Source organism: Rhizophagus irregularis, chromosome 11 (assembly GCF_026210795.1).
Source record: "Rhizophagus irregularis chromosome 11, complete sequence".
Taxonomy (NCBI): Eukaryota; Fungi; Glomeromycota; class Glomeromycetes; order Glomerales; family Glomeraceae; genus Rhizophagus; species Rhizophagus irregularis.
In genome coordinates, this window is record NC_089439.1 from 1,720,020 (window position 1) to 1,747,346 (window position 27,327).

A 27,327-nucleotide genomic window follows, 5' to 3' on the forward strand; every position below is an offset into this window, starting at 1 on the left:
TCATGGTGGATTAATTGGGACCCTGTTCTGATAGCAAATTAACCAGCAACAAACTGGTACAACGAACTCAGTTTTTGTGTTAGCACAGAGAGGAAGTACTCCGCATACGTTATCCCACGATATATTTCCTCCAAGGCGAAACGCACCACGAGAATTACTTTGCGTAACAGATCCATGCTCACCTGCTAGTAGGCCGACTTTTTTATTCCGAATAACTTTCGTTTGATGTGAAATTTTTACATGTTTCCTAGTTTTATGACCAGCGTGTAGACTTCTCCCGAAGAAAGTCCCACGGGAATAGAATGTTGTGGAATTGTTTCGAAAAGAAGGATCAGTTGATAATGAGCGAATGTCTTTTACTGGTAACAAAGAATTGTCTATGTCTGTATTCTGGGAATTGCGCCACAAATAACAACGGCATATATTCTTGATAATAGTAGACAATACAACCATGAAATTTATTGCTGCGTAGACAGTCAGGAGATTTGGGTCGTCACAAGGTCGAAATCTTCCAGAAGATTCTGAAATGAACACGGTAGAAGATTGTGGAACTACGCAAGAAGCGTGGTAGGAATCTATTTGTGGTGAAGGCGACATCGTTGAATGACTGCAGACATCCACAGGAATTATTTCGTCAAAAACCACAGAACCACTATCTTCTGATTCATTGTCATGCTCTGTATTTATGCATGGAACAGGAGAATCGCTTGAGTCAGTAACATCAATTCCCGTACTCTCTGTGATAGACGCAGGCTGTACATTGTCCAGTAAAAAGTCACGTGGACAACTGGGATAAGAGTCATTTGCTGTGGGAGACGTAGTTCGTTGAATGCCGGTGATGGCATTTTTGCGGACACTAGAACTATCGTTAGGTATTGAACCTAGTGATGAATTGTAGCATTCCTTTGGGACAGAGTGAGGAGAAGAGCCACGTAAAACAAAGAATGAAGGTTTGAGTCTTAACTGTTCATATGCGGCAGGGACATGCATCACCGAGAAACGTGAAACGAACAGGTCGTTCTTGTCAACAGAAGAATTAGTTCCGAGAAACTGGCCATAAGGAGAGATGCGTTTATGGTTGTCAAGGCTAAGTAGGAAATTACCAGAAATACCCACTAACTGATAAGGATCATCAATAGGGTTAGAAATCAACACACGAATATCGTAGGGCAGTAATGCGCAAAGTAGTTTACGAAATCCAGCACAAAATGAGTAATCTGGGAAATAAAAGGTAGGAGTATGGATGTGAAAGAAATAATACCACACGCCATCTTTTTGTACAATCTCATCCATGATAACTAGCTCATCTGGAGAGGAAGGTACACGAGCAATATTGTCGTAAATTCCATAATTGTTACGAAATAATTTTAGCATCCCTTCGACCACAGTGCGGAGAATCTCGACAATCTTAGTACCAGGAAACCTTGTATTCGAAGAAAGGCCAAGTTCTATGACAGGTGACTGCGGTACATCTCGGAATACGACTTCCGAGAAACATTTGTATTCGTTGGGAGTCTCGTTAAACAACTCCCAGTATGCGTCCAGAGTGTCAAAGACCACGAATTTCTCTATGATATGATCATAAATCGCTAACTTCTTTGATCGAGTGTATTTTGCAAAAAGTGTGGATTCGTCACAGTATTTCTTGTTCTGTTCTATTCAATCCCTGTATATATTATTTTCGTCGTCCATTACTTATGTTTATCATTTCTTTAAAACGTTACATAAAAAAAAGGGTGCTACAGAAAGTAGCTCAGCAAGGTAAACCTAGTTACCCACCAAACTTTCTATTGGCCTCGCGGCTCACCCGCATTCATTATAAATGTCAAAAAAAGGAAATTAGTAACCGGTGTGGTGCGAAGAGAACCATAATGATCATGCTCATGCTCCTGAAAAGCGAATGCAACCACTACTGTCTGCACATAAATGAAGGTGAAATAGTATGCAGAAACAAGAGAACAACAATGTGGAAACAAAATAGCATAAATAAACAAATAAGAAGTATCGTCTCACCGCAATTCTCATACGGTCCTATAATCATGAGAAACCTGTAAATACGACCCACGAAACAATAAACCAGCAGCAAAGGCCACTCTTGTATGGAACATATAGGTTAATACTGGTGCAATAGAATATGTTACGTGGACATGTGCAGCCACTAAATCGTGGCATGTGGTAAATATATTTTCGATGGTGTGTTTTACTAACCTTCACGGTTTTAATCGTTCCGTTTCATTCAACTTGCTGTTCTGTTTGTTTCCCGAGAATTTCAACTTGTCATGCTATTCGAGAGGAACAGTTTCTAAAGGGTACAAAGGTACCAAGGCGATGAGTAAGAAGTCACCTTATGGCATTATTCTGCTTCCACAGCAATTATCTACAGCCAATTCCAAAAAAGGCATTCTCCTAAAGTGTTACTGGGCCGAAATGCTCGCAGACACACAACTTTCGTGATAAGTTATTGCATCTTCCTATTAATGTCCGTGATCCACGAATACTTTCGGTTACATTAGTCAACGTATTATGTAAAATATTATCATGAATGCCTGATATACGATTTATTATAGTAATCGACAATAATAAAAATCACGTGACGTAATAGGTTTTCACATGATACTCTATTCATTTGTTCAGAGTGTCACATGATAATGACGTAATGTCTGATTCTTTCTGAAATGTAAGTAGTACTAATGACATCGGGTAACTACTATCTTTATTATTTATGACGAAAACTATTGTGATAAAAAATTTTATCCTACCCAGTAGAGTTCAGTGTAACTGGGCGAGTCCGAGTAAATTTTCTGAAAGTATTTTTGTGTACATTATAATATCCGTATTACAATTTTGGAGTGTTATGAATTACTAGTGACGTTAGTATTTCATATTATATAGTACATTAGTCTCCACACAGTAAAGTAAAAATATGGAGTATGATCAAACAGGAGGCACTAGTACAATCAATGAGTTACGTGTAGAAGAGAGGTATGCTATGTAAATCCTGTTACTCGTTTTTACGTGAAGTTCTTTGAGAACAAGAATAAGATACATTGATTTAATCCCTTTTGTGGGTTTCAAGTTCTCCAATTCGTATAATAAGATGTGATCGAAGAACCGGTGTTAGATCAACGTACATAATAATAAAACAAAGAAACCAGATTCTCAATATAGAAGTTATTAATTTCGTTTTCGATATGCAGGAGATAAACAACAAATCACAGGATAATGTTAGCGTATATTTATAGTCAATGGGCGGACAAAATGAAAGCTAGAACTTCAGTCTTCACAATGGTTAGCTATAAACATCCCTTCTCGGTTAATATCCCAAGCTGTATTCTATACTTCTTACTCCTCTGGGTGGATTTCATGTTTTCACACTTTGTGAACGAGATACCTTAACTATTTTCGATATTTTTAGTAACAATAATCAGTGCAACGCCAAAACCATGCGAAGAATGGAAAAATTGTTTAGACTCCATTATTTCGTTTTTGTGTATGAGACACTATCCGATTTTTCTTAACTATCATGCTATTTATAGAGAAAAGGGTCTGAAGTGATTTAAATGAAAACTCATAAAGTAATAAGAATATAACAAAGAAATTTGGGCGAGAATTCGTTACTCATCGAAAGAGTCGCAACCTTCATAGGTTCATGATAAAGAGATCTGGACTTTATATTGTTGGATGCTCTATATAAATCGCAGGAGTACTCCACATAAATTGTAACATATTTGATGGCAATGTAGATTATTAATCATTCTTTTTATATACCATTCAGTCACGTTGATTCGCATCTCGTTACTAGATTTCATTGTATCTCCCATACACATTATTTTTTTGATCAGTATCTCTATATTCTAACCATCTTGTTACCGGAGATTCGTCAACTCATCAATATATGCCCAGTCTCCAGAACATTTTACGCTGCTTTAAACAAAGCTCATGCTCCTCAAAACCCTCTTTCAATTCTTTCCTATAATCTCGCCAGTATCATGTAAAAACTCAGTTCCGAAATCGTTTTCAAAGGAATATTACCACGATAGATTTCATCGAGACTTAAGAAGCCCCAATATCACCTATCGTCATCGTGACCGATCCTGCATACACTGCTATCCATCCGAACTATTATTATCCGACAATTTTAGTACCTTTTGGGACTGGTACACGTCCCTTGAAAAAGCTCAATAAGAGTGATTAAATAACTAACAATCCCACTGACAAAAAAAAACTTATTTAAGTTTATTGTTGACACAGAGTAATAGAGTATGAAGTTTACATTTGCAAAAATAATCGTGTTCTTTGTTTTACTGAATAGGTTTGTGTTGTAATGTTGGTCGACTTTACGTGATTCTGGCCAAATCACAGAATTCTAATCTGCAGAAACCTGGTAATATGCAGTTCGACTTTTTGTATTACGAGCAAAAAAAATTTCTGCGTAAAGAAATGAAAAATTCGTATGCGGATGAAACTGAATCTAATTGCATTAGAGTAATTGCTACAAGATTCTGAAGTTTATGTATACTTTTACCTAGTTATACTGGAAAATTGAATGTTGTGCAGTTACATCCAGCCATTTCTGCTTAGGGATCAACACGAGAAACAAGAAATTTTTTATCGCTCGTTCCACAAAGGTGAATTATATGATCGACACGGTTCGCACTACAACTAATAATAGTATTTGTTATAATACCCATGGGTACTCTTTAGGTACTCTGAACAAATGTTCTGAACAAATGTTCAAGACATCATGTGTCCTGTCACAATTGACCCCGTTGTCGAAGTTTAGTTTTGCCCATCTGATAATTAAAATCCTCAACATATCACAAACTACTCTATCAATTGCGCCAGTACATAATGTTATATAATCGTGCCTAACATTAGCTAATTTATATGAAATAGTTAACGTAAAATGAATTTGGGTGCACACACGTGATGATGGATAAGCTCGCTATTAAGAAGTAGTCTGAGATTTGGTCAAGTACCGTATATTGGTATACAAGGTGTAAGTTTATAACATATGTAAACATAAAGATAGCTGACAGATGAAATTAGTCCATGGACCTTCAAAGAAGTAACTCCTGTTACTGCTAATTTTCGATAATGCATTCGATTCCGGCGGTCCCTCTTATTAATTTCCGTAGTCGATACTTATTCTTGATTGATTGCAGTCTATCACAAGGGTTAGCGAAAGACGCTGTTCCGGAAACTCTTAGAGAAACGTAACAGACATCATTTGAAAATGCAAGGTTTATGGTTTCTTCAAAGAAGTGTCAACCCAACTTCTCATTCATAGGTTCACTAGTTTTAAAAAAGGCATTAAATGTAGCCAAAAAATATGCGGAAATCACTGCAAAAATGTCCGTTACGTATTAAATCTGTGTTCACTATTTTTCGCAGTAGATTTTGTAACAATAACGAAAAAATATATAAAACGCTGTTACGTATTGTGCAAGCCTTTGTCCTATATGTGAGTTATTACTACTACACAGAAAAAACTGGTTACTATTTTTTGTAACGATTGCGGTTTCTATTTTTTACTATTACCAAATCTGTGCCAGGGTATCCTTCGGAAAACGTAGTAATTTCTCAAGTACTATTTCATACTTTCCAGTAGATAGAATTACTCTGGGTTCACTTCACAACATTTTATGAAATTATAAACGAATTATTATATAACCGTCTTCAACGAACATCGAACGGAAGTTATTTATGTTAGTATATACGCAGGTCCTTTTGAAATCAACAATGCATACCGAAATTTAGTGTAAAGGTGTGAACAATTCATTCATCCAGAGACCCCAAAGGGCACAAATGCCACCACGACATTTCGTTTACTACACTGACTTCGTTAACAGGAGTATTCGTAGTTTTGGTGATAACCGCAAAGTATACATATGGGCTCTTCGGGTATAAAAGGATGCGAGAAGAATAAGTTAAAAAGGGCATACGCTTATCTACTTCTTTGAAAGGTCATAGACTATTTTTCTATCTTGTCTGGTGCAGTTTTATTGGCTAATAAACCAAAAGTCGTGAAATAATAAGATTCGAGTGTTCTAACAAGAGTATGGTCTTTCGGTGCCAGTTAACGTTCAGAATTACAAATGTATGCATAGCCTAACCATCGAAAACACGTAGATTCGCATAGGACTGTCAACACAAGCAACTATCATAGTTACGTCAGTTGCAGAATAGTTCTGTTAACCGTCTGATGCCCATGGCATGTACTATTAAATTGATAAACGTAGCTTTGCTATTTTGTTTAAGTATTTCCTGCTATAAGCGTTACATCGTATAAAAGTACTAAATGGTACTTTAGTTGATAATAAACGGCAAAAAAGATTAGTTAATAACTAGAAGCATTATTACAGTGAACGAGCTCCCATCGCCTCTCAACTATAAGCCCATTCTACTTAACACGAAGCACACCATAATATGAAGTGACAAGTAACCCGTATTGATGAGTTTACACCCTTTATTGGTGCCTTCATTTTCTTCGTAAGCAAAGCTCAGACACTCAGTAAAAAAACCATAAACCCCTTTACTAGGGGAGCCTACGAAGTAACTTCTACGCACATTGTTGGCATTTTGGTTTCAGTGAAGCCCAGTTTTCACAATACTTGTAATACTCTTCAGCATCGAAGAGGAGATTCACTTAATTGTTGTCAGAAATTCTCTTATTAGTCTCACGATTGTTTTATTTCATTAAATGCGTAATAATAGTAGAATTGCGCTGACGACTTCATTTGGAGAAACTCTATTCAACAGACTTAGTTTGTTTAGCTATTCCAAATAATCTAGCCGAGCTATAGAATAGATTCACATGGGTTCATTTACTATTTCATAGTGTAAAAGCGTTTGATTGATTATTACAATCTCAAAACAACCTCTTTGGCCGTCTGAACAAAGCAGAGTACGTGCTACATAATCGAACGTTACATACCGTATGCAAGTATTCCGAGCAGTAAAAACAATGGCATATAGATTAAGTACGACATTCATTCACTCGTGCGTACAACTGGTTTTTCTTATTGAGAGCGAGTATAATATTCTGTACTTGTTAATTCATTGGTCGAGCGTATCTTCGTATGTAAGCCGCCGTTCTGAATTTTTCTGCCTCCATTCTCTTTGTTCTTCGTGTCCACCTTTGCACGCCGCAGTTTGGCAAGTTTTTGTCTTTTCAGTTCTAATTTCAAGACTATTCATTCCCTTTTTCTCTCACATGACGCAGTTTGTCCATTTTCTGTTTTTTCTTCTCGTATATTTCGTTTTCGTAATCCATCATTACTATTTAACGGAATAAAAATATGACAATCTAATACCATGTGTGAGGCAAAGCGTTGATAGTATAAGAAAAAACTTAAGTGGACTGTTTTCATAATTTCATTGAAGCAGCTTTGTGCGAAAACCCGTCCTATGGAACGAAAAACAATAACTAGTTTCCAAAAATGTCTATGCTAAAGGAACACTATACCAACAATTATGGAGACATATGCCGGTGTTGCCTATTAGTAGATACACCATTTATCTTCGTGTTTTCACAAATATTTCGAATATATAAAAAATGAAAGATTCGGTGCCGATCAATTTAAGTAATCAGGAAACCCCTGACCATCCACTAAGTGAGAAATGGGTCAGACTAAAGCTACTAGTGTTCCTTTATATACTTTTCTTATTAGTTGTGAGCGATGTTTTTGTTTTCAGTGTGATCTCGCAATTCGGAGAAAAAACTGTTTCTGGACGAACCCCAACTACCTGGGGGGTAATGATACAGGGAGTATTTCTTGTAATATTCTATATCATAGCGATCTACTTGGTAGAAAAGAAAGTACTTTAACCAGAAATTTTGGTTGCAGTAATATAGGCAAATTCATGTCACGTTATTAATAAAGCAAAAGAGGAGGCTAAAGCATCCTATTACTAAGCGGCCAAGCTCTTTGTTACTGTACTACAATTCTACCTATTTTTCGCTTTGTTCTGGAATATGTGTGACAGCCCCATGGAATTCATATCCGGAATTGCTATTCGATCACGTAATCAATCCACTATTTTTGTAAACAATGAAGAAAGACAACAGACACACGGGTCACGGTCTCGTTGTTGTTCATTACGCTACAGATGTTAACGTGTGACCTGAGCGCCTAGTTGCTCAACTATTAGGAGCTTACAGTATACCCTCTGGGTGGATTCCATCTTTTACGCTTTTAGCCTATGAACTGACCGTGGGTTTTACCCAGCCAAGGGGCTCTTGCCGCTCAACCACTGGACTTCGTCCAGTTCCACTAAAACCACACAAAGGGTGCGCTTTTAACAAGAGGAGGTTCTACGTAGTACCTTTCAGGTAGGAACCTACGTTCATAGGCTCAAAGGCCTTAGAAAATGCCGTTCCACTGTTCCTAATGGTAGAACTAGGAGTAGCCTGGGAAATTTATAGAGAATACTGCTAGTTATTACAAATAGTATTCCTTGTTCGATGACGAGATTCTCTGCTAATATCATTGCTGTTGTTATCCTATCGAGAAACTGGGCATCTGTACACTTTCACACTTCAGGTAAATTTCTAATTTCACTCGAAAATTTATACAGGATTTTCTTGCATACATTCACAGGTAACACATGTGATCTTCATACACTAATTCCCTGAACGGCACTGAAGCATATTACTACAGATGAATTATAGATGAATTATAACAAAATGTATACGAAAATCACCATGATTTTCTAAGGAAACGAAGATTATTAGTCCTCGAATGGCCCTTCGAAAGGAAGTGAGGAGCATAGCTCACATTTTATAGGTCGCAAAAAAACCCGATGGTACTACCTATTTCCAATTTTTTAATACACTTAAAAGCTTATTCTAGTTTTGCGAACATGGTTGCTAAAATCACGTGACTTTGAGCACTGGGCTTTGCCCAGCCAAGGGCTCTCTGACTGAGTTCCTGCGGAATAGGAGGTACTCTCAGTATAACTACCCATATGCACTTCTTTGACAGTTATACGGACTAATGGGTAAGAAAATTAGTTGAGACACTCGAAGAGCACGTGATTCGGGTACAAATTGTAACGCAGATCATTTTGCTTATCTTTTTTATCATGTGTAACACGATCAACATGGTCATATGACACTCTGAGCAATGCATAGTTTGTCACGTGACTATAATTTCTAATGACATATTCTAAGGAGAATAGCCTGCACAACTGCAGAGAAGAAAGGGAAGGTGTTAAAGCGAGAGTGGACAACGGTTATGATATATAAAATAATTATATGATTTGCTGAGACTGGCTTTGCCAACGAAGTGAATTAACGACTACAATTATTTCAGCAAAGGCGTTTGTTGTTGGAGCTGTCCAGTGGGATGTTAACAAGTATGATATTAGCACACTATAATGGACACCTTTAGATTGATTTCTGGTGAAACTAGCTTTGCCCAAAAATGGAAATGAAGCGAATAAGTAAGCTCAACGTCAAAAAGTATTCATTTTCTGATTAGGATTCGTTGAACTTGTGTCCATTCTCTCCCATATTCCAAGATGGTTGAATAAGTGATCGACGTAATCTTAGACCGTTATCATAAAAGGCAGAGTATGTACTGGATCATGAGCAGTCGAAGCTATTTGCGGGAAATGTAGAAGACATCAGATATAGAAAGTTTGAAACGAGTACTTCCGTAAGGATTTCCTTTTCACAGAACTGGAATTCTATTTCCCTTCATGATGAAAATGGTTTTATTCTGGTTATGATTCTCCTGCCATTTGTTTGTAATTTTTCTACCCAAAAACATGTCACTTGCGGTGGTAGAGAAATTGAATTAACTGTTCCACTAGTAAATAACTCTGCTCGAATAACTCGCATGAATTCGGTTGAACTAATTACGAAAATTTGTGATGAGTTATTCTGGGATGGGTTTCCAACTTTATATCAGTGTGTTCAACTTAACAGAATGTGGTGCCGAATAGGCATTCCATTTTTATGGAAATACCCGTTCGCATACTACGAAAAGTTTGCTTCTCAACAGTTGTATTCTTTTAGGATTCACCCCAAGGATACGGTTCTTGTTAGGCTTCTGTTATATTTCTCGTATGGATGCCCATTTTTACTTCCAAAAAGACCACTTTTCGAATACCCTAAATATTTAAAATATCTGGATTTTGACATACTAAAGCAAGTTGTATTGTTGGGAGTATCAGCTATTACTCGGGAAGAGTTTTCCAGTCCTTTCTTTGGGGAACTATATAACTCAATCACAGCAGACCCGAACTTATTCACGAATGTGATTCATGCTCTAGAAAGATATAACGTGCGACTGATAGGTGCAAAACTTGAATCAATTATGCTCGTTACGGACAGAAATGTAATTCTGAGATCACCAATGCTTCGTCAAATTAGGTTTTTAGACATATATATTCCAGGTTTTGAAAACCAGGATTTCTCATGGATAAACTTACTAGCACCTACTCTCAGAGAACTCCACGTTTGTTATAACAACTTAGACAAGAATTACGAATGGATAGAAAACCTAGGCAGTAAGTTACAGTATATGTCCAAACTGCATACATTTGGGATGTACGTATACGATAAAAATACATTTTCTCTGTTGATTAATGAGCTGAATAAACATGTAGCTCAATCCCTTCGTTATTTATACATACATGGCTGGTCAAAACGAAAGGTTGGGAGATGTCACTTAAAAATCCTTCCACATCAATTCCCTCTCACGGTTTACCTTATCAAATGCAAAATGAGCATATCTCCCTATGAGGCAAGAAAATTGTTATCACGAAAAGAAAACAGGCGAAACGAATTGATTGTGAAAACGTCTTCAATGAATTTTCCCAAACAGGAATTTAGCTAGAACTTTTGCCAGTACTAAATATGACTTATAAAGACTATTAGTCTATGCGGTTATCAACCTTGCGCCCTCTAGGCTGTCTCCTACTGAGCTTTGCCCACGTGTGAGCTCCATCAGTTTCACTGAGTGTTTTAACAATTTTTCATTACGTGACCCATTCGTTAGCTGATAATATGCACAGGTGTATACTCAAATAGGCAAATAAAACCTAGTTTACCTACTTATATTCGAAATTCGACGGAAACTGTGTTTTTTATTATCGCCATTCCACACTTGAAAGCCGATATAAGTCCTGGGATAAGATCAGTATAGCTACATAATTAACGTAGAATTTGTGAAAATCTGCATTCTTAAAAGGAATGGTTCCTTTCAGAGAACACGGGAAGAGTTTAAGGAGAAACATATAGATTAGATAAGTGAGACCTGTTTACGTAGGAGTGATTAACAGAGTCCTAAACTGAATGGTATTCTACTTCCGAATAAATTAGAAAAACATATTGACACTATTTATTGTTCACTACATGCGTTCATCCAGAATTTGGTAACGATAGCAACAACGTGTTTAATAACAGCAGATGACCGAAATATTAAGAACCGATGGAGAACTATAAAAACATAAAAAGCGTATTATTTTTTTGCATTCTGAATTCATTTCTATACGTAGAATCTGTTATCTTTCTAGAATATCCGGCTAAATAGGACGAATATTAGTCTTGTGCAACTACATCTAATAACAAATAGTCTACCATTACAATTCCTAGCTCCGGAGTTCCAAAGTATTTATTGTCCTTACCCACTTCGCTCTGTGTTCCAGTGTATTAATTATCGTAACTGTCTGATTTCTGCTCTTCAGCATATAGCGAATTGTCATCTTTAGAGTATTTTAGGTAAATCCGGCTATCCAAATAACATTAGTCATTTTTGTGCAGACAGAGGCATCTGGTTATTAGAAGGCCCATATTCGAATTTTTATCCGAACATTCTCATAGATGACTGCATTACGTTTAATTTAACATTAATGTTCGTTGAAGAGTGTCATAACACCATCAATTATTACAATTATATAGTCTATTGCTGTTACAAAAGCCGTGAACAAGTTCACATGTTTTCTGAAAATTCGGTAGAAAGACCGGAGGAAGAATTTGCATCCCTGATTTATGATAACACAGTATATTAGAATAAACGAAAATGGAAATGAACATGGTAGCTAAATACTCTGCTCTGTAAACGTTTCAGCTAAATATGGATGCGTATCTTCTTATCTTTGAAATATAATTTCCACGCTCTACGCCTATCCTCCTTCCAGTATTAACTCTCCATCGGGTATTGGTATTTTGTAAATAACTCCTGGTTGTTGTACGTATTTATGCTCTGTAAAATTTCAGCTAACCGTAAATGTATGTCTTCTTCTACGTATTTGTAATATAATGCCATCACTATAGCCATCGTCGTCTTCCCATATTTATTCCTTGTCGAGTACATTGTAAATAAGAAGTGGTCCCTTGAGTAGGAATTGTTGTGGTAGATTAATGCGGACCAAATATTCATTCTGTAGCTCGTTCGTCTCCTGAAACATTTCTACGTAATAATCTTTTCAAAAACATATCTACATCGAGTGCTACTGTAATGTTCCTATCATAATAATGAGGTACTACTCACGATAACGGTAAGTGCAGAGTCTTTTCCTAAGAAATTCGTACGTTTATCTTTGTTTTTGCATTTCATCCTACTTCACACCCTCTGGGTAGAAAAAGAAAACAAATATTCTCGTATAACCATTCATAAGACACACGAACATAAGAAAGTATGAGTGGAGCTCTTACTATTAATGTTGGTAGGTATTGTGACCAAGAGCTTATCACTCGAATAATAGACAACGTTATTCTTATTCTGTCACTAGACGAAGTGGACTACCCTCCGGGTACGAAGTAGATTACCAAGAAATTTTTTGCGTCGCTGAAGAATGTACAAAAAATTTTCATATTCAGAGTGTAGCAGGATGATCTGTACTACATGTAAGAAATTAATTTCTGCTGAAGAGATTGTTATGGTTTCTATGTTTCTTATGTAAGCTGACATAAATAAGCATTACTGCGTTTAACTACAGCGGTGATCAGTCGGAGAGCCCTTGGCTGGGCGAAGCCCACTGCTCGAAGATCAAAATTATTTGGAATGATATTGTGGAATATCGCTATTTTATACTGCTTTTAACATATTTTTTACTTCGTAGGCATGGCCTAGTAAAACCACCCGAAGGGTGAGTATTTCGCCTCTTCTTTTTTCCAAATAATTATGCTCACCACTGTAATATGCAGAAATGAATACGTAATAATTTATGCGGCCATGTGCGCAGTACCTTTCATTTTTAAGACAAGACAGATATAACATTAATAAAAAAGGCTGTTCTGAAGAACGAGACACAGTACTCTTAACTATCATTTGCATTATATGTTGATCATGCCCACGGTAATTCCAATTGTTATTGTCAACATTTTATCTTACTGCGGTGATGGTCACAAGTCATATGATGAATGATCAACCACATACTGAGATCGAAACTAGTTTCACTTATTTGTTCTACAAAGAATTAGGTTTCGGAATACCGTAAATGGCTGAGTGGGCCGAAAGAAGGGCCGATTTATTCTTGATAGGTGTTAGTAACGAAATATGGCATCTCCGGAACTAGCCAATTTTGTATTACAAAAGGATCGTCATGCTAAATTTTGGCGATCACCATGTATTTTCAATATAAGTCGATGACCGCATAAATATGATAAGCGATAAAAACTGTTACACATAATTTACCCGAAAATAGAAAAAACAGTATATACATATATTATAAATAATTTGTTTCGTATCTTGTGTATCATCTGCTGCCAATTTTTTATCCCATTGATCGTCAGAGTAATGATACGATCATTAGAGTTCTCCATCTAGTAAGCATGGACATTCTTAAAAAATTCTTTGTTCACGGTTTGACTAACTGAGTATACCTTAATAAAATATACAAATTATGAATAATTCATAGATGATTACCCTCTTTTACAGTATACCAATGAACATTTAGTTGTGGTATACAGATCAGCCTAAGACACGCCAAGCCCGCAGAATTAATTTCAACCATTATGATTTGTTCTTTTTATCGATTAGTTATTCCATTGCGGTGATCAGGCATGATGTTTTATTACACAAATGACTAATGATCGACTACATATGAAAAAATGGAAATGGAATAGTGCACCAAAATAACGGAAAAAAATTCTGCCACTGATCCTCAGGGGGTATATAATAAATTATAAATTGTATCTTCCTTCTACGATGGACGGGTTAATTAAATAAACGAGAAATAACAAGTAAGTTACTTCTTTGAAAGTCTTACGGACTAATCATGCCGTGCGCAGCACTTATTGAACAGATAAAATTGCGCTATGCTAATTTTTCGAAAAAAAATTGGTCTCCTACTAAAACGCATTTTGAAAAAAGAAATTACGACAGCTACTTTTAACTGTATAATCTCCGGAGATGGTAAAGAAAATATGTTTTCTGTAGAAATCCCTATGGACAAAACAGTTAGTAACCTAAAGTCTTTGATCAAGAAAACGGTAAAACCGAGGTTTAACAACGTTAGCATTACACAAATGGATCTGTATAAGCTTAATTTCCCTCCTAGCCAACTTAGAGGTTCTGAGCCTAACTTGGTGAAATTGAGAGAACCATGGAAACCAATTGAGACTTTCTTGTCATTTGAATTTCGTCCCTTCGTAAAAGAAAATATTCACCTCGTCGTTACACCCGTTCACTGGAAGGAAGTTAACTGTACTGTCAAGTACAAACACGAAACAAGAAAATTTATATGGCAGATAACGCAGGATATAGGATCATTGTCCCATTTTAAAAATAAACTTAGTTCAGTTTTTACCGAAATCAGCAACATCGACTATCAGTCGTTGAAAATCAAAAGCGAAGATGTTGAAACCTACGAGGTTAAGAACGTAGAAGATGATAATGACCTATATAAAATAGTATGGGCGGATAACTATAGGGTCAACATTAACGTTGAGTTAACTGTATTGTAAGAAATCGCACCCACTGTTTTTATCCACATCCCGAAGTAAGGGGTTATCCCCATTCTGAATGTATTCTTATATTTTCTTAGTTTATGTATTGTTTATCTTTTTTTCGTCCTGATGACATATTCTCAATAAACAAAATGTATTAGTTACATGGGAAAGGTCAAGTGTCGAATAAGTTTTTTGTTGTTGCGTATAACGAGGTTCTACTAAAAAAGTACGGTATTGGGGTTATGATTAATAGTTGAGACACTAGTATTCTGTTCGCACCCGATGGAACCTTTTTAGACTATTGAAAAACTGTCAAGCGTTGACAGTTTGTCCTAAGTAAGCTTCAAGAAAGCAGGTTTATATTTTTTGTTGTTACGAACTTTGTTCCCTTGTGATCAAGTACATGAATGATAAAACTAGTTCCAATAAATCCACGTCTTATTATGTTACAATTCAAGTTATAATGTAACTTTCATTAGTACGCAATCTTGAGATGTCATCCATTAGCAACCTATGTTACTTAGATTCGATTCAGATTTGTCCACAATACTATCCTCGTTGCGACAAATATATGTAAACTAGTCTATTTCCGAAACTCCGAACATTGTGTACAAATTACCGATAAAAGAAAGTTCACTCTTTTTTACGTTTCGAAAAAATAAATACTCTCACTATAATGATAGTCTTAACTTAATTTCCTTAGTGGTAAATAGGTATCGTGTTAGATTGTTTGGGCATTTTAAACACAAAAGTTTTTGCCGATGCAACGCAAAGAATGTCTCCGAAAATTCTTAACCAGTATTTTATGTAATAATTTTACGATTACTTTTGACAATATAAAAAGCGGTTTGTTTCTAACGGGTTAATTGGTGAACCAAAGGTGTAACTAAATGGAAAACAAACGAATCGAATATTCATATTTATTTCTGATCTGCAATTTAATATATCCTGTACTAGTCACTGTTACTGTCCGCAGCAGAAAATATATTCTCAACAAGAAGGCTGTGACCGTGGGTCACGGTTGACATTCATAGTTCCACTAAACTGCGCATAACTATGGAATATTGACAAAGATCCTTGTATTCTTTGTTGTCCAATACTAAGACTGCTCTCCATTATATTAATTATTTTCGTTTTTTTCATCTGTTACAAAAATAGCCATATTACTTATTGATATCGCATAAGATATTTACTTGCTATCTGTCGGTAACCAGTCCATTTAATTTATCCCAACTTATAATAATTATAATTCTGGCCAAATTTATAATGTCGGTCAGAATAGAAAACCTTAATACTACCCACATGTAAAATCAACAAGAGTTCTTTTTTATTGCAAGAATTTATGGTGTATCCTTTTTTTTTATTAATATCAACTATAACAGATAAATGCATCATGTATTAATAGCTCTGTTTCTCGTTATCTTGATCTCCAATTCTATGACTCTACAAACTCTACACCTTGCTCAGGTGGGTGTATGGAAAAGTGTAATACACAAACTGTTAACGAAATGTCACGATCAATTGACTAAGAACAACGACGACAAAGGCAATTGGGACCACTTATTTTGAAGAATAGTTTACGACTTTGTTTCTCATGATCCCAAGTATGTAATCATGGGATTAGATCTTAATTATCGTGTTGTTGATGAATAATCACACCTCTTTGTTTCGGCAAGAGCCCTAATATTTTCGCCTTGCTCGTTCACGTGTAGAAAAAATGTGGGAGTCTAATATTTGGCATACTATGATAACACAATATCAACACTACATTTTACGATAAATGTCTCCGGTTACGAAATAATCCCGTTGCACCGTGTTACAATAAGAATCTTGAACGTAATTATTCCAGATTCGAAAGAAAACATCAACGAGTTCGCTTCCGAAAGAGTTGTAGATCAACGATAATTTTTAGTAAACGTTTTATCCATAATAATGCATTACGTTATTCATCAATGGGATAGTTGATGGCCAAACGGACGAACATAAAAAATGTGAAATCAAACATGAGCTAACCACATCAAATACTGCAATCGCTCTTTATAGAATTCCGATGCCAGCACTACAGTAAAAATCATCTCACAAAAGTAGTCATAGAAAAGTATAGTATCTTGTTGACACATATCTGACCTTGATTTCGAAGCTCGTTTATTATCTGTCAGTTGGTTGATACTAAAAAGATATACGAAAATAATAACAGAATGGAGACGATACATGATGCTCTGCATAATAAACCATGGATTGATACCCTAATTATACCAGATGATGAAATTGCTTACTTTGCAGAAACCTTGAATTTTTGCGAGGTATCATTGCGTCATTACTAAGATATATGCAAGATATATTTAGGGTAATATGACGATCCTTTTTTATTAATGAATTGTTCCGATGTTAATCCAGTATCACAATGAGATTTACACAGTATTTTGACTGCATCGGAACAATTCTTTTTATAATATTGTTAATTCATTGAAAATATACATAGAAAAGCGTATTATAGGTATTTTCACGGTATTTTAAAAACATTATAAATTACTTTGCTAACAACATAAAATTTTCGTAAATTACAAATAACTTAAATATAGCAATTAATTTAAATTACAATCTAATTAAAAATCTTTTATAATATAACCATTTGTAATTAATAATATTATTTCAATATGTAAAAAATATATATGCATGATTATCTAATGTTCCTCTTGTTATAATTGGATAGCCGCGGATTTTTAAGCGATCAACGTACTAAATTTCCGTTGACATAGCGCCCTTGGTGACACAACTATAACAAGGTGGGGACCTGATTTGGACAATGGTATCATACAATCATCTGATTGACCTGATGATCTCCGTGTTCACCTGGAATTTCAATTCTCAAGTTGGAGCTAATTCTTCCATACAAAAAAAAGTTAAAAGCCATTTTTTATTAAGGTTTCCCATACGTCCAGATTCACCTAAAAAGAAAGGGTTGAAATGTCAAGAGATGTTTTGTTAAAATAATAAGTTGACACAAAGAAAAACCCACTTTCCGAATTCTCATGTGTCTAATGAATCCGAAGAAACAACTATCTAAAAAAGTATAAATGTAACATATTAGGAAATGTTTTGTTAAGAGAAATGAACTGATTTCCTACCGAGATCCCATGACTCTAATATTCGTACCATCGCCTTGATATATTGAAAGATAGATTTTTGAATTCGGTACATTGGTACTGTATACAAGGCGATCAACTTTAGCTTTAATAGTGTTACATCGATATTATAGATCCATCTAAAAAAAAAGAAATATTAATAACCATTCGTTAAAAGTATTTATAGGAAACAAAGAAAAACTCACTGAAATTCATGTACAAAGAGCTAAAGAACCAACTGTCTAATAAAAGAAAGAAAACAAACTGTAGTAAATGTTTATTAGAAGACAGATAAAGAAGAAAAGTAGAAAATTTGCACTTATCAAAATTTCACATTCAAGAAACATAAAAACTTCCTAAAAAAAATGTAAAGTGTTAATAATGTTCGTTTAAAGAGGGATAAAATTAAAAAAAAATTGCACATACCAAAATCTCGCATTAAAAATTTTTTTTGAAATTTTAAACTAAAAAAAAGTATCAAAACTAAACTTTTCAAAAAGTTAAAAGAAGTTGATTAAACTTTTAAAAAAGAAATTTGACAGTTTGATGGTTGTATTGCTGCTTCTTTTTGTCTACTAGTATATGATCATTTTTGTTTTTTCTGTGACCTTTCAACACCAATTATAGTAGATTGCAGCGTTTCTGCTTTTTTTTGCCTAGTATATGTTCGTTTCTGTTTATTTTGAATTAAAGTAGTCTAAGTAGTCTGTACTACTTTTTCTTGAATTCTACTATTATTACATGTTTTTGGTGGCATGATAGTTTTTATTATTTCAGCAATTTATTTTTTAAAGAGAGAATTGACTAGATTATCAATAATAAATTAATATGATCCTATTATATATTTTTTACTTAGCTTATTAATATCGTAGAGTTTAATTTTCGCTTCCAATAAAATCTGATGTTATTTATTGATTACTAATTAACGCGATTTAACTTTTTTTGACTTTTTATATGACTAATATTAATAAAAAAAGATATTATGACTAATATGAATAAAAAGCCTAACTAATTCTAACTTAAATATATTTTTCGGTAAAGTTGTTCTCATAAAAATTTTATTTTTAACCTAAATATATTTTTTGGTAAAGTTTTCTTAAAAATTTTTTATTTCTACTTTTAAAATATTTTAAAAAAATATAAGCATGATTCGAAATAGAAGTAATTCTTTACATAAAAAACCATTTTATTTACGCCATAAGTTTTTTACAAACACATCTTCAAATGTTTTAAGTCAACTTGAATAGTAATAATTTAAATATAAACGATGATAATTTGAACGAAAAAGATAATTATATAGGTGAGGCTAATAATATAAATATAAATGATGACAATGATGATAATCTAAATGAAGATGACAGTTACAACGATTTTAACGATGATGATAATAATCTGAACGAAGATGACAGTTACAACAACTTTAATAATGATGATAATGATCTGAACGAAGATGACAGTGATGACAATTTTAATAATGATAATAATATAAGACAAGGTAATATTTATCGAGAAATATATATAGTACAGTATTTAATTTTTATAGGAATAGCTTATTTAGAATTTTAAATATTTATTTTTTTATAGTTAAATATCAAATTGGAGAATATTTATGCTATAATGACAATAATAGAAGAAAACTAGGACGTCTTTTGGCTATTTTATATGGAAACGATGGCTACAAATTGTAGGTGTCAAAGAAATTGTACAGTACATAAAATTTTTAAGGGAATGGTACCAAAGATGAATTGAAAAAATATTGAATTGGATTTAATGAAACGATATACGATACTTTTTGCATTACGACACTTAATTGACGGTGGCATTGATCCAAGGATATCCAAATTTTGTGAAGGTTTCACTAATTTATCAGATGATTTTGCACGGATAGCTGGTGATTGGTTTATTATTGAAGAACAACCTTATGATTGAAACAAATGGTTAGTTTTTAATATTTCATTGGTTTTATTATATTAGATTATTTTTTACTTTGTTCTATTCTTTAGTACAAACAAATGCCGAAAATATTGTTAAGTTATCTCTTAGGCAACGTATATCAATACTAAAGCTAGCTAGGGAACGTTCTGTAGATCTATATGGACCCTTATTCCGATCTGAATTAATGATATCATATTCAGATATGGGTTATAATGCTGCCTTGATACACAAAAAAATTTTCATTTATGAACTCGCGACATATTTTTACAAAAATGAACATGGCACTTTCACTAAAAATTACTTGCGTATTGGAGATGCAAATACAAGATTACAATGAAAGTTACGCTATTGTTGAAGCAATTTTTAGTCACAAAGGTAACGATAATAAGTTGTATGTATTTATTATTGTGAAATGGTTTGAAGAGACTAATCGGACTAGACTTATATAGAATACAAACCGATAATAGATGGCGACATGTTTTTCCATTATCTGCGATAGTTTTATTTAATAATGCGCATTTTCTTCATTATTGTAGTAATAGTCTCATGATTTACTGAATACTAACTATATAAGAAACTTGTACTACTTTAAGGCTATTTAATAGTAATTTGCAATAAATTTTGTTATTTATTAATTAATACAGCTCATATATCGTTAATATATCGTTACATAATTGTTCTAATATTTATACGATACTGATAAGTTATTAAAAATACATTATAATAAATCTTTTCGACTTTAATTTGATGTCTTGAAGATTCGTATAATAATATAGTGATAACATTGTAACGATAACTGATGATGTGCAGTTATTTTACCGTTACTTAATGGTAACTGTCTCGTGTAAGAATATAAACCATTACAATATTGGTGTTTTACCGATACCTTATCAATACCATATTGACATCGGAAAAAATTTTATAGTTTCTGCAAAGTATGTAAAATAGTTAGTTGGCGCATTGTAGTACAAAATAAAGTTGGTGTCATTATAAGTATTTTTACGATTTCGTATTGCTTTTTAGTAAGATCCTTCGCTTCTTCCTTGCATATTCTTGCCAGTTTTCCCTTTCTTCTTCAGATGTTGGTTTTGATTTCCCCTTTGGTATTCGAAACAAAATACAAATAATTCTCCCATATTATTCCGCTCCACTTCGATATCCTCAATGTCAGTTTTCACAGAACTGTTCGTGTTGTGCCCGTAGATGGTGCATATCAACGAAATAATTTTCAGTCGAAGACTGGGCTACGCCCAAAATATCCGGTTCCATAATAAATAAGATTAAGTGCTTTCCATCTACTACATCCCTCACATCGAACTTATGACACTGAGTGCCCTCGATACCCTTTCTAATAGAAACTATCTTTGTCATCATGGGTATAAGATACGAGGATTTCGTCATTGGCATTATCACAATAATCTATAACACCTGGGTGCTTTTACGAAATAAACAGCGAAATCGTCGGTATCCTCGTAGTATCTGGAAACGATATCATGACTTGCAAAGCTACATTGTGAGGAATGGAAACAAATCGGAATACAGTATATTTGTACGCAAATATTCTAAGCTGTTCAACATGCGCATAAATTCAAATGCAATGTTTGTCTCTCCAATCTGTAAAGTTCCGACATTATGGATCAGCATAAACTTATTATAATCCAAAGGTCGGTTGTTATGCTTATAATGAAGAATGAATCTATCGGAATACCATACTTAGTAGTAGGACAAAATTCGATATGTCAACGATGATCGTACAATTGTTAGTTTTGTTTGAAATTAAATGAAGCAATTCTGACCCCATTCTAGCAAAAAAATAATAGTACACTCGTGTTAACGATTAGTTTGATATCCACACACTAGCTGGTGACTAGAACCATATGTCAATACTACAAAGAAATCTACTATAGTTGCTGTATTTCATAGACGTGCTACATAAGCTATATGGTACCTAAGGGATGACACGAAACTTTAGCTAGCCAATAATTTCGTGTATTGACCATGAAAGCTGGATCCTGATAGGGAAATAACGTCAAATGATGCGATTAGAATCTTGTGTTCGTCCATGCAATTTATAATTATGTGGATCATGTCAATGAAAATAAGAGGCAAGACAGTCGAGGGAAAGCCTATTCCGACTATTTCCCTGTTGTGATAACACGTCATTAATACTTAATATTACTACTTGTCGTAAAGAGGTTTCTAAAAGTTTTGTATTTTCATATTGGATTCCCAGAACCACACCCAACTGCCCAATTTTTTTCTACAGTATCCGTTATGGGCCATTCTTAATTATCATTGCCCGCTATTAATACCAATAAACCCGGAGTATTTTATCTATAGCTTTTTGCATCGCAGGCTAAGAGTGACGTCTACTCTTCTCCTTATCAGTTATCTTGAGGGTTTCGCTTGTATGTAGTGACATCAAACCCTATTATTTTTGTGTAATACGAATGTTAATCTCTATTTGCTATCAAATTCCATAAGACCATGTTAATAATGATTGTACGAAATGTATTAAAAAATGCACACCTGATCAGTCAACAGACAAAATAATAATCTATAATCGGAGTTACAATTCGACATGAAAGCGATGTTGAGTGAACATAAATATTCATTGTTTACCAAAATTTTCATAAATCTATACTGTTACGAAACAATCTTATTTATTTTATTTATTTTATTTCTAGAAGAGTAGTTATCGGTATCCATAACATTAATAGTATATATACATAAAGGAATACAGGGACTATTCAGGTTATTAGAATTGCGAATTTAATCCCACAAAGTAGACTAAGCAGTTATGCAAGACCTCACCCTTCGAACTAAACTATACTGGTAGGAAAACGCTACTACCAGCACTGATTACGAAACAATCGCAATTGACGGCGGGACATATTACTAATAGACAATAACATCACGTGACATCGATACCTGAGGGTCCCATGTCATATAGTTGTTTTGAACGATTTCGAATCTCTTGGACCGGCTAGGTCTACTTCCCAAAGCGTCATTAAGTTATTATATACTATATAAGCTCCTAGCGCCTGAATGTTCTGCACAACTAGAAATGTGTGCAAAAGTTGCGCTTATGGCATAATTTCCATCCTTCGGTGCAGTAAATCTCGCGACAGAGAATCTACCATCGCAGCCTGGATGAAAGGCTACACTGTTAGCAGTAAATGTTATAGCATCAAGTATGATAACGTTCGTTGGCTTTGTGTTATAATAAACACCTAGCCAGTGCGGATCATACCATATGGTGTGACAAAAATAGCATATTATAATTGCCTTTGCATCATATTATTATTCGCGTTCGATTGGACGGTAAATCATTATACTGCAAATATGAAACTATTATATTCCTTTTAAAATCTCCTATTTACGTTTCATTGAAAAGGGCGAAATGAAATTTGAACAATAAACACGGATCATTGCTAACAATGGGTCTCTTAATGTATCAAAACATGGAAGAAACAACATAAATTCTGAAACATCCTTTTTCGTTTAAAGTATCTATGGCATGTACTGTACATGTCCTACGAGATCGTTGACTTGTATAGTAAGTAAAAAAGTAACGAAAAAATTTATTACGGGATGAGCATGTTTTTATAGTTAAATCATAATCCCACTTTTAAATAAAAAAGCTCAGACTGAATTTAGCGAACCTTCCCAAGATAATACCTCGCAATGCTATTTTTTGTGATAACAAATTTATCATGTCGAACTTATTCACTTTGTAATTATCGATCAGTGATACAAATGACATTAATGCAATGACCGGAATATACATAATTAGAAAGTTAGTGTTGTATTTATTTGTGAAATAGGTATCAATAAAGTTAGATGACAAGCAAACTTATCAAAGAGTTACATTATACGTAATAGTCTAGTTGTTTGTTTCCGAGGCTCAATTTATGTTAACGCAATAATATCGTGTAGTGGACCATCATCTTCTATATTAAAAAGTAATGCTTCCCAACCAGGACCAAATAAATGATTAGTGTTACGATTACCACTACCATAAGTGCCAACTGATTTTTGTTAGAAGATGGGCAAGGTGGTGATTAAAATATAGCATTTCTGCTTGAGGACCATATAATGAGGCGTGATCATCAGCTTCGTTAAAAATCCGATTACGAGATTTTCGCACTACATGCTTCCATTTCTTAGGGTTTTAGCGAGATTTAGCTTAGATCAAAGTGATCGTATTCTAACAGTAATTCTTTAGGAATGTTATACACCAATATAAAATTCAGTTCAGATAACATATTTGCCCCACTCAGCTGCTCACCTAAATACATCATTAAGGAAAAATGATTCATGCTCACATAAATACCATATTTGATAATATAGACTCAATCATTCTTAGCATTCTGCATATGCGGAGTATAGTTAGTGGTTGGAAATCTGATCGTCTCGCAAAATTTAATGGAGCGTTAGTCAGTTTAATCAGAAAGATAACCCAATTGCCAACTGGCGCCTTGATAAAAACTGTGATAGCGATGCCTCCGTTAGTTTATAATCCAAATAATTTTAATTATCACCAATAATATTATTTAAAAATTTATGAAAAATGTAATTACATAATATATATATTTCTTTATGATAAATATTTGGTATTTGATACTAATATTCCCTAAAAAGAAAAATCGTCTAAAAACAATAACTGGGACGTTTAGGTTGAACTGAGATTCTGGTACTAATAAGATGATTTTGAATTCTGTGCATTTATTATACCCATCCAATATGAGGGATTATGAAGACTATATACTTAAAAATTTTTAATTATTGAAATAAATAATTTGTTATCTAATGATTCGTATTATTATTTTAAACTTCTTATCAAGGTTTTCGTAAAATCGACTATAAAAAAATCTGAATAAGATCATGTGCCTGCTGTGGTGGCATCTACCATCATGCAGATTGTTGAACATACTACGAACAAACAATAAACAAAAAAAAAATAAATTATAAACGGATTATTGGCCTTTTAATGAAAAATATTAAATTGATTTAATAAATAATAAATGTAAATGGAAATTAATTGTCCAATTTTCTTCGTTTAATAGATAAATTATTAAGTTTTATATTCTTTAAACTCACTTTACCCTTTATCTCTATTCCAAATATTGATAAAGTAGCATCTTTTTCTACTTCAATGTTTTCGAATTCTGCACTTTCAACCGTGATGAATTCATTGTCATCATTTGAGGAGCTCCTTTTTGTTCTTTTATTTATATATGATGTAAATTTTTTTATCAGATTTGGTAAATCAGTTAATATAATATCGTAATCTGAATTTTCGGCCTCCTCAAATGATGACTTCGTGTAACCGACAGTTGTTACAAAAATACCTAATGTTCCGGTGGAATATTTTGATAAAGTCCCCTGAAAAATTATTGACTTTATCATTGAGGTCATATAAAATTTAAATTTCAAATAATAATAATAATACATACAATAAAATCTCTAATAAGAGAAGGATGTACTTTCTCATTAGTAAAGTTTTTACATTGTACAATAAACTTTACATTTCTGTACTCGCCAATCAAATCAGCTCCGCCATCACCTGTTATAATATTCCCTTTATTTGTCTTGTAACTCGTCCTGAAATAAATAAAATGAATGAGTGAAATGTATCATCATTGTTGCCATACAGATAGCCCCGGTTAGACCAGACAGCCCATATCTATAGGACAGTATAACACTGATAACACTTTAGGCCCGGTTCGACCGTGCTGCCACACAAAACACAGTATGACCTTTATATACAAGTACCACCAGACTTTGCCCGATTAGACTGCCGACGTTATCTGAAGTAACAAGTATAGCCACACCATGAGTTGCCATGAAACACCAGATAAAAGCAGTTTTTCTCGAAAACACGAGAGCAATATACATAGCCTCTACTCCTTCACGTAGATAAATATCTGGAGCCATGGAATGTATCTGTGAAATACTAATGTAATATGTGACCCGGTGCAAGCACCTGCCGATACAACATATCCAACATCTCAACATAACACTCACTTTACTCCTTGTACTATGACATTGATCTCTTCGAACTTCTCCTTAACATTATACTCCAACGTGTCTCCCTTTACTTGTGTGCTTGTTGACATTGTAAAATTATTTGAATTTTAGAATTTAATTTTTTAATTTTAAAATGGGGTAGAATCGATATTTTTATATTAAATACTTAGCTTTCTTATGTGTCTGAAAGTGATATGTCTCACAATTGATTTTATTACATCAAAATCACACTCTGATTACTATATTAGATTTTTGACTTACAAGCCAAGATGTTATTCGAACGTTTAAACAGACAAACGCGAAATTTGATTATATATGAACAATACATGTGAATAAATTGGATCATTAAGTTCGACAAGCTGAGATTAAATATTATTTGGGCAAACGTGAAATTTGATTATAATTATAGAAAAGTTAATACATTATCAAATTTGATTACAAACTGAGATATGATCATCAATTTTCATACAAATTGAGATTTAAAAATTACCTGTTACGCGAAATTTGATAAATCATTAAGTTCGTGCATTATCTGAACATCTGAAAGACAAACGCAAATTTGATTTTTAAATGAACAGTACATGTGAACCAGGTTATTTTGGAGATAGTATTTATCAGAGAAAAAGGAATATTCCGCCACTTTTCGCAAATAACTTTACAGTGGTGATCGACATCATCGTTCAGAATTTTTTTCAAATTATGTAGTGTTTGCATTACTTTCCTGATAACGCCCCGTGGCTTATATGATCTGCGCTACTATTTCTTATTTATCGATGCTAGTAATTTTCGTTTTCTGCTAGAATAAAAATAATTATTTGTCACGTAGAGTATCATGTGATAAATAATATATTAACTACTGCGGAGGCCAAATTATTATTCCCTTAGTAATAACGGTTAATAATAGGGAAATAATCGAATATGTAATAGAAAACAACATCAACACTAGATTTGAACTTTCTAAGTATCACGGGATATTTTCTTGGGATGTTTCTATTGCTTCACGTAATAATTTAGTATGAGTATTTTTTTTAAAGCGGACTATGATTTAAATATATATTACATACTCATCTTACAACTGCTTTTTTCGTTACCTTTTACCTTACTATATAGGTAAACGATCTCGTATATAGTTCATGTTATAAAGATTCTTCTAAAAAATGACAAAAGATATTTCGAATTTGTTTTCAACGTATCTCAGCTAAGACTCTTAGTCTGTGATCTGTATGCTCTAGATTCTAATGTATGGTGAGCATACGTTATCGAAAAAGAGACACTTAATGCATTTCAAATTATTTCCGTAATTTAAGTATGTGGTTCTACTGGGCGAAA

The 27,327-nt window shown here is 33.8% G+C and overlaps 6 protein-coding genes across 6 annotated transcripts; 3 read left to right on the plus strand and 3 right to left on the minus strand.

The window, feature by feature from the left end:
* Positions 1–1,817, minus strand: OCT59_002907 (uncharacterized protein; the record flags this gene model as incomplete). The annotated part of the gene is made up of 2 exons (XM_066145262.1): positions 1–1,655; positions 1,808–1,817. The coding sequence occupies 2 exons, from the start codon at positions 1,815–1,817 to the stop codon at positions 1–3; spliced, it is 1,665 nt and encodes a 554-aa protein (XP_065995999.1).
* Positions 1,818–9,731: 7,914 nt separating this feature from the next.
* Positions 9,732–10,847, plus strand: OCT59_002908 (uncharacterized protein; the record flags this gene model as incomplete). The annotated part of the gene is made up of 1 exon (XM_025329440.2): positions 9,732–10,847. One exon carries the CDS (start codon positions 9,732–9,734, stop codon positions 10,845–10,847), a length of 1,116 nt encoding a protein of 371 aa, XP_025169314.2.
* A 3,315-nt stretch (positions 10,848–14,162) lies between these two features.
* On the plus strand, positions 14,163–15,079 carry OCT59_002909 (uncharacterized protein). Its single transcript, XM_066145263.1, has 2 exons — positions 14,163–14,197; positions 14,328–15,079. Exon 2 carries the CDS (start codon positions 14,381–14,383, stop codon positions 14,918–14,920), a length of 540 nt encoding a protein of 179 aa, XP_065996000.1. The 5' UTR covers positions 14,163–14,197; positions 14,328–14,380; the 3' UTR covers positions 14,921–15,079.
* Positions 15,080–19,175: 4,096 nt separating this feature from the next.
* Positions 19,176–19,718, plus strand: OCT59_002910 (uncharacterized protein; the record flags this gene model as incomplete). The annotated part of the gene is made up of 3 exons (XM_066145264.1): positions 19,176–19,191; positions 19,265–19,525; positions 19,615–19,718. 3 exons carry the CDS (start codon positions 19,176–19,178, stop codon positions 19,716–19,718), a joined length of 381 nt encoding a protein of 126 aa, XP_065996001.1.
* Positions 19,719–21,132: 1,414 nt separating this feature from the next.
* OCT59_002911 (uncharacterized protein) lies at positions 21,133–21,339 on the minus strand (the record flags this gene model as incomplete). Its single annotated transcript, XM_066145265.1, has 1 exon — positions 21,133–21,339. The coding sequence occupies one exon, from the start codon at positions 21,337–21,339 to the stop codon at positions 21,133–21,135; it is 207 nt and encodes a 68-aa protein (XP_065996002.1).
* Positions 21,340–25,005: 3,666 nt separating this feature from the next.
* OCT59_002912 (uncharacterized protein) lies at positions 25,006–26,087 on the minus strand (the record flags this gene model as incomplete). Its single annotated transcript, XM_066145267.1, has 3 exons — positions 25,006–25,353; positions 25,425–25,572; positions 25,996–26,087. The coding sequence occupies 3 exons, from the start codon at positions 26,085–26,087 to the stop codon at positions 25,006–25,008; spliced, it is 588 nt and encodes a 195-aa protein (XP_065996003.1).
* Between the last annotated feature and the right edge of the window lie 1,240 nt (positions 26,088–27,327).

Coding starts and splice junctions, on each gene's coding strand:
- OCT59_002909 (XM_066145263.1), top strand. CDS start 14,381: ATGTTTTCTGTAGAAATCCCTATGGACAAAACAGTTAGTAACCTAAAG.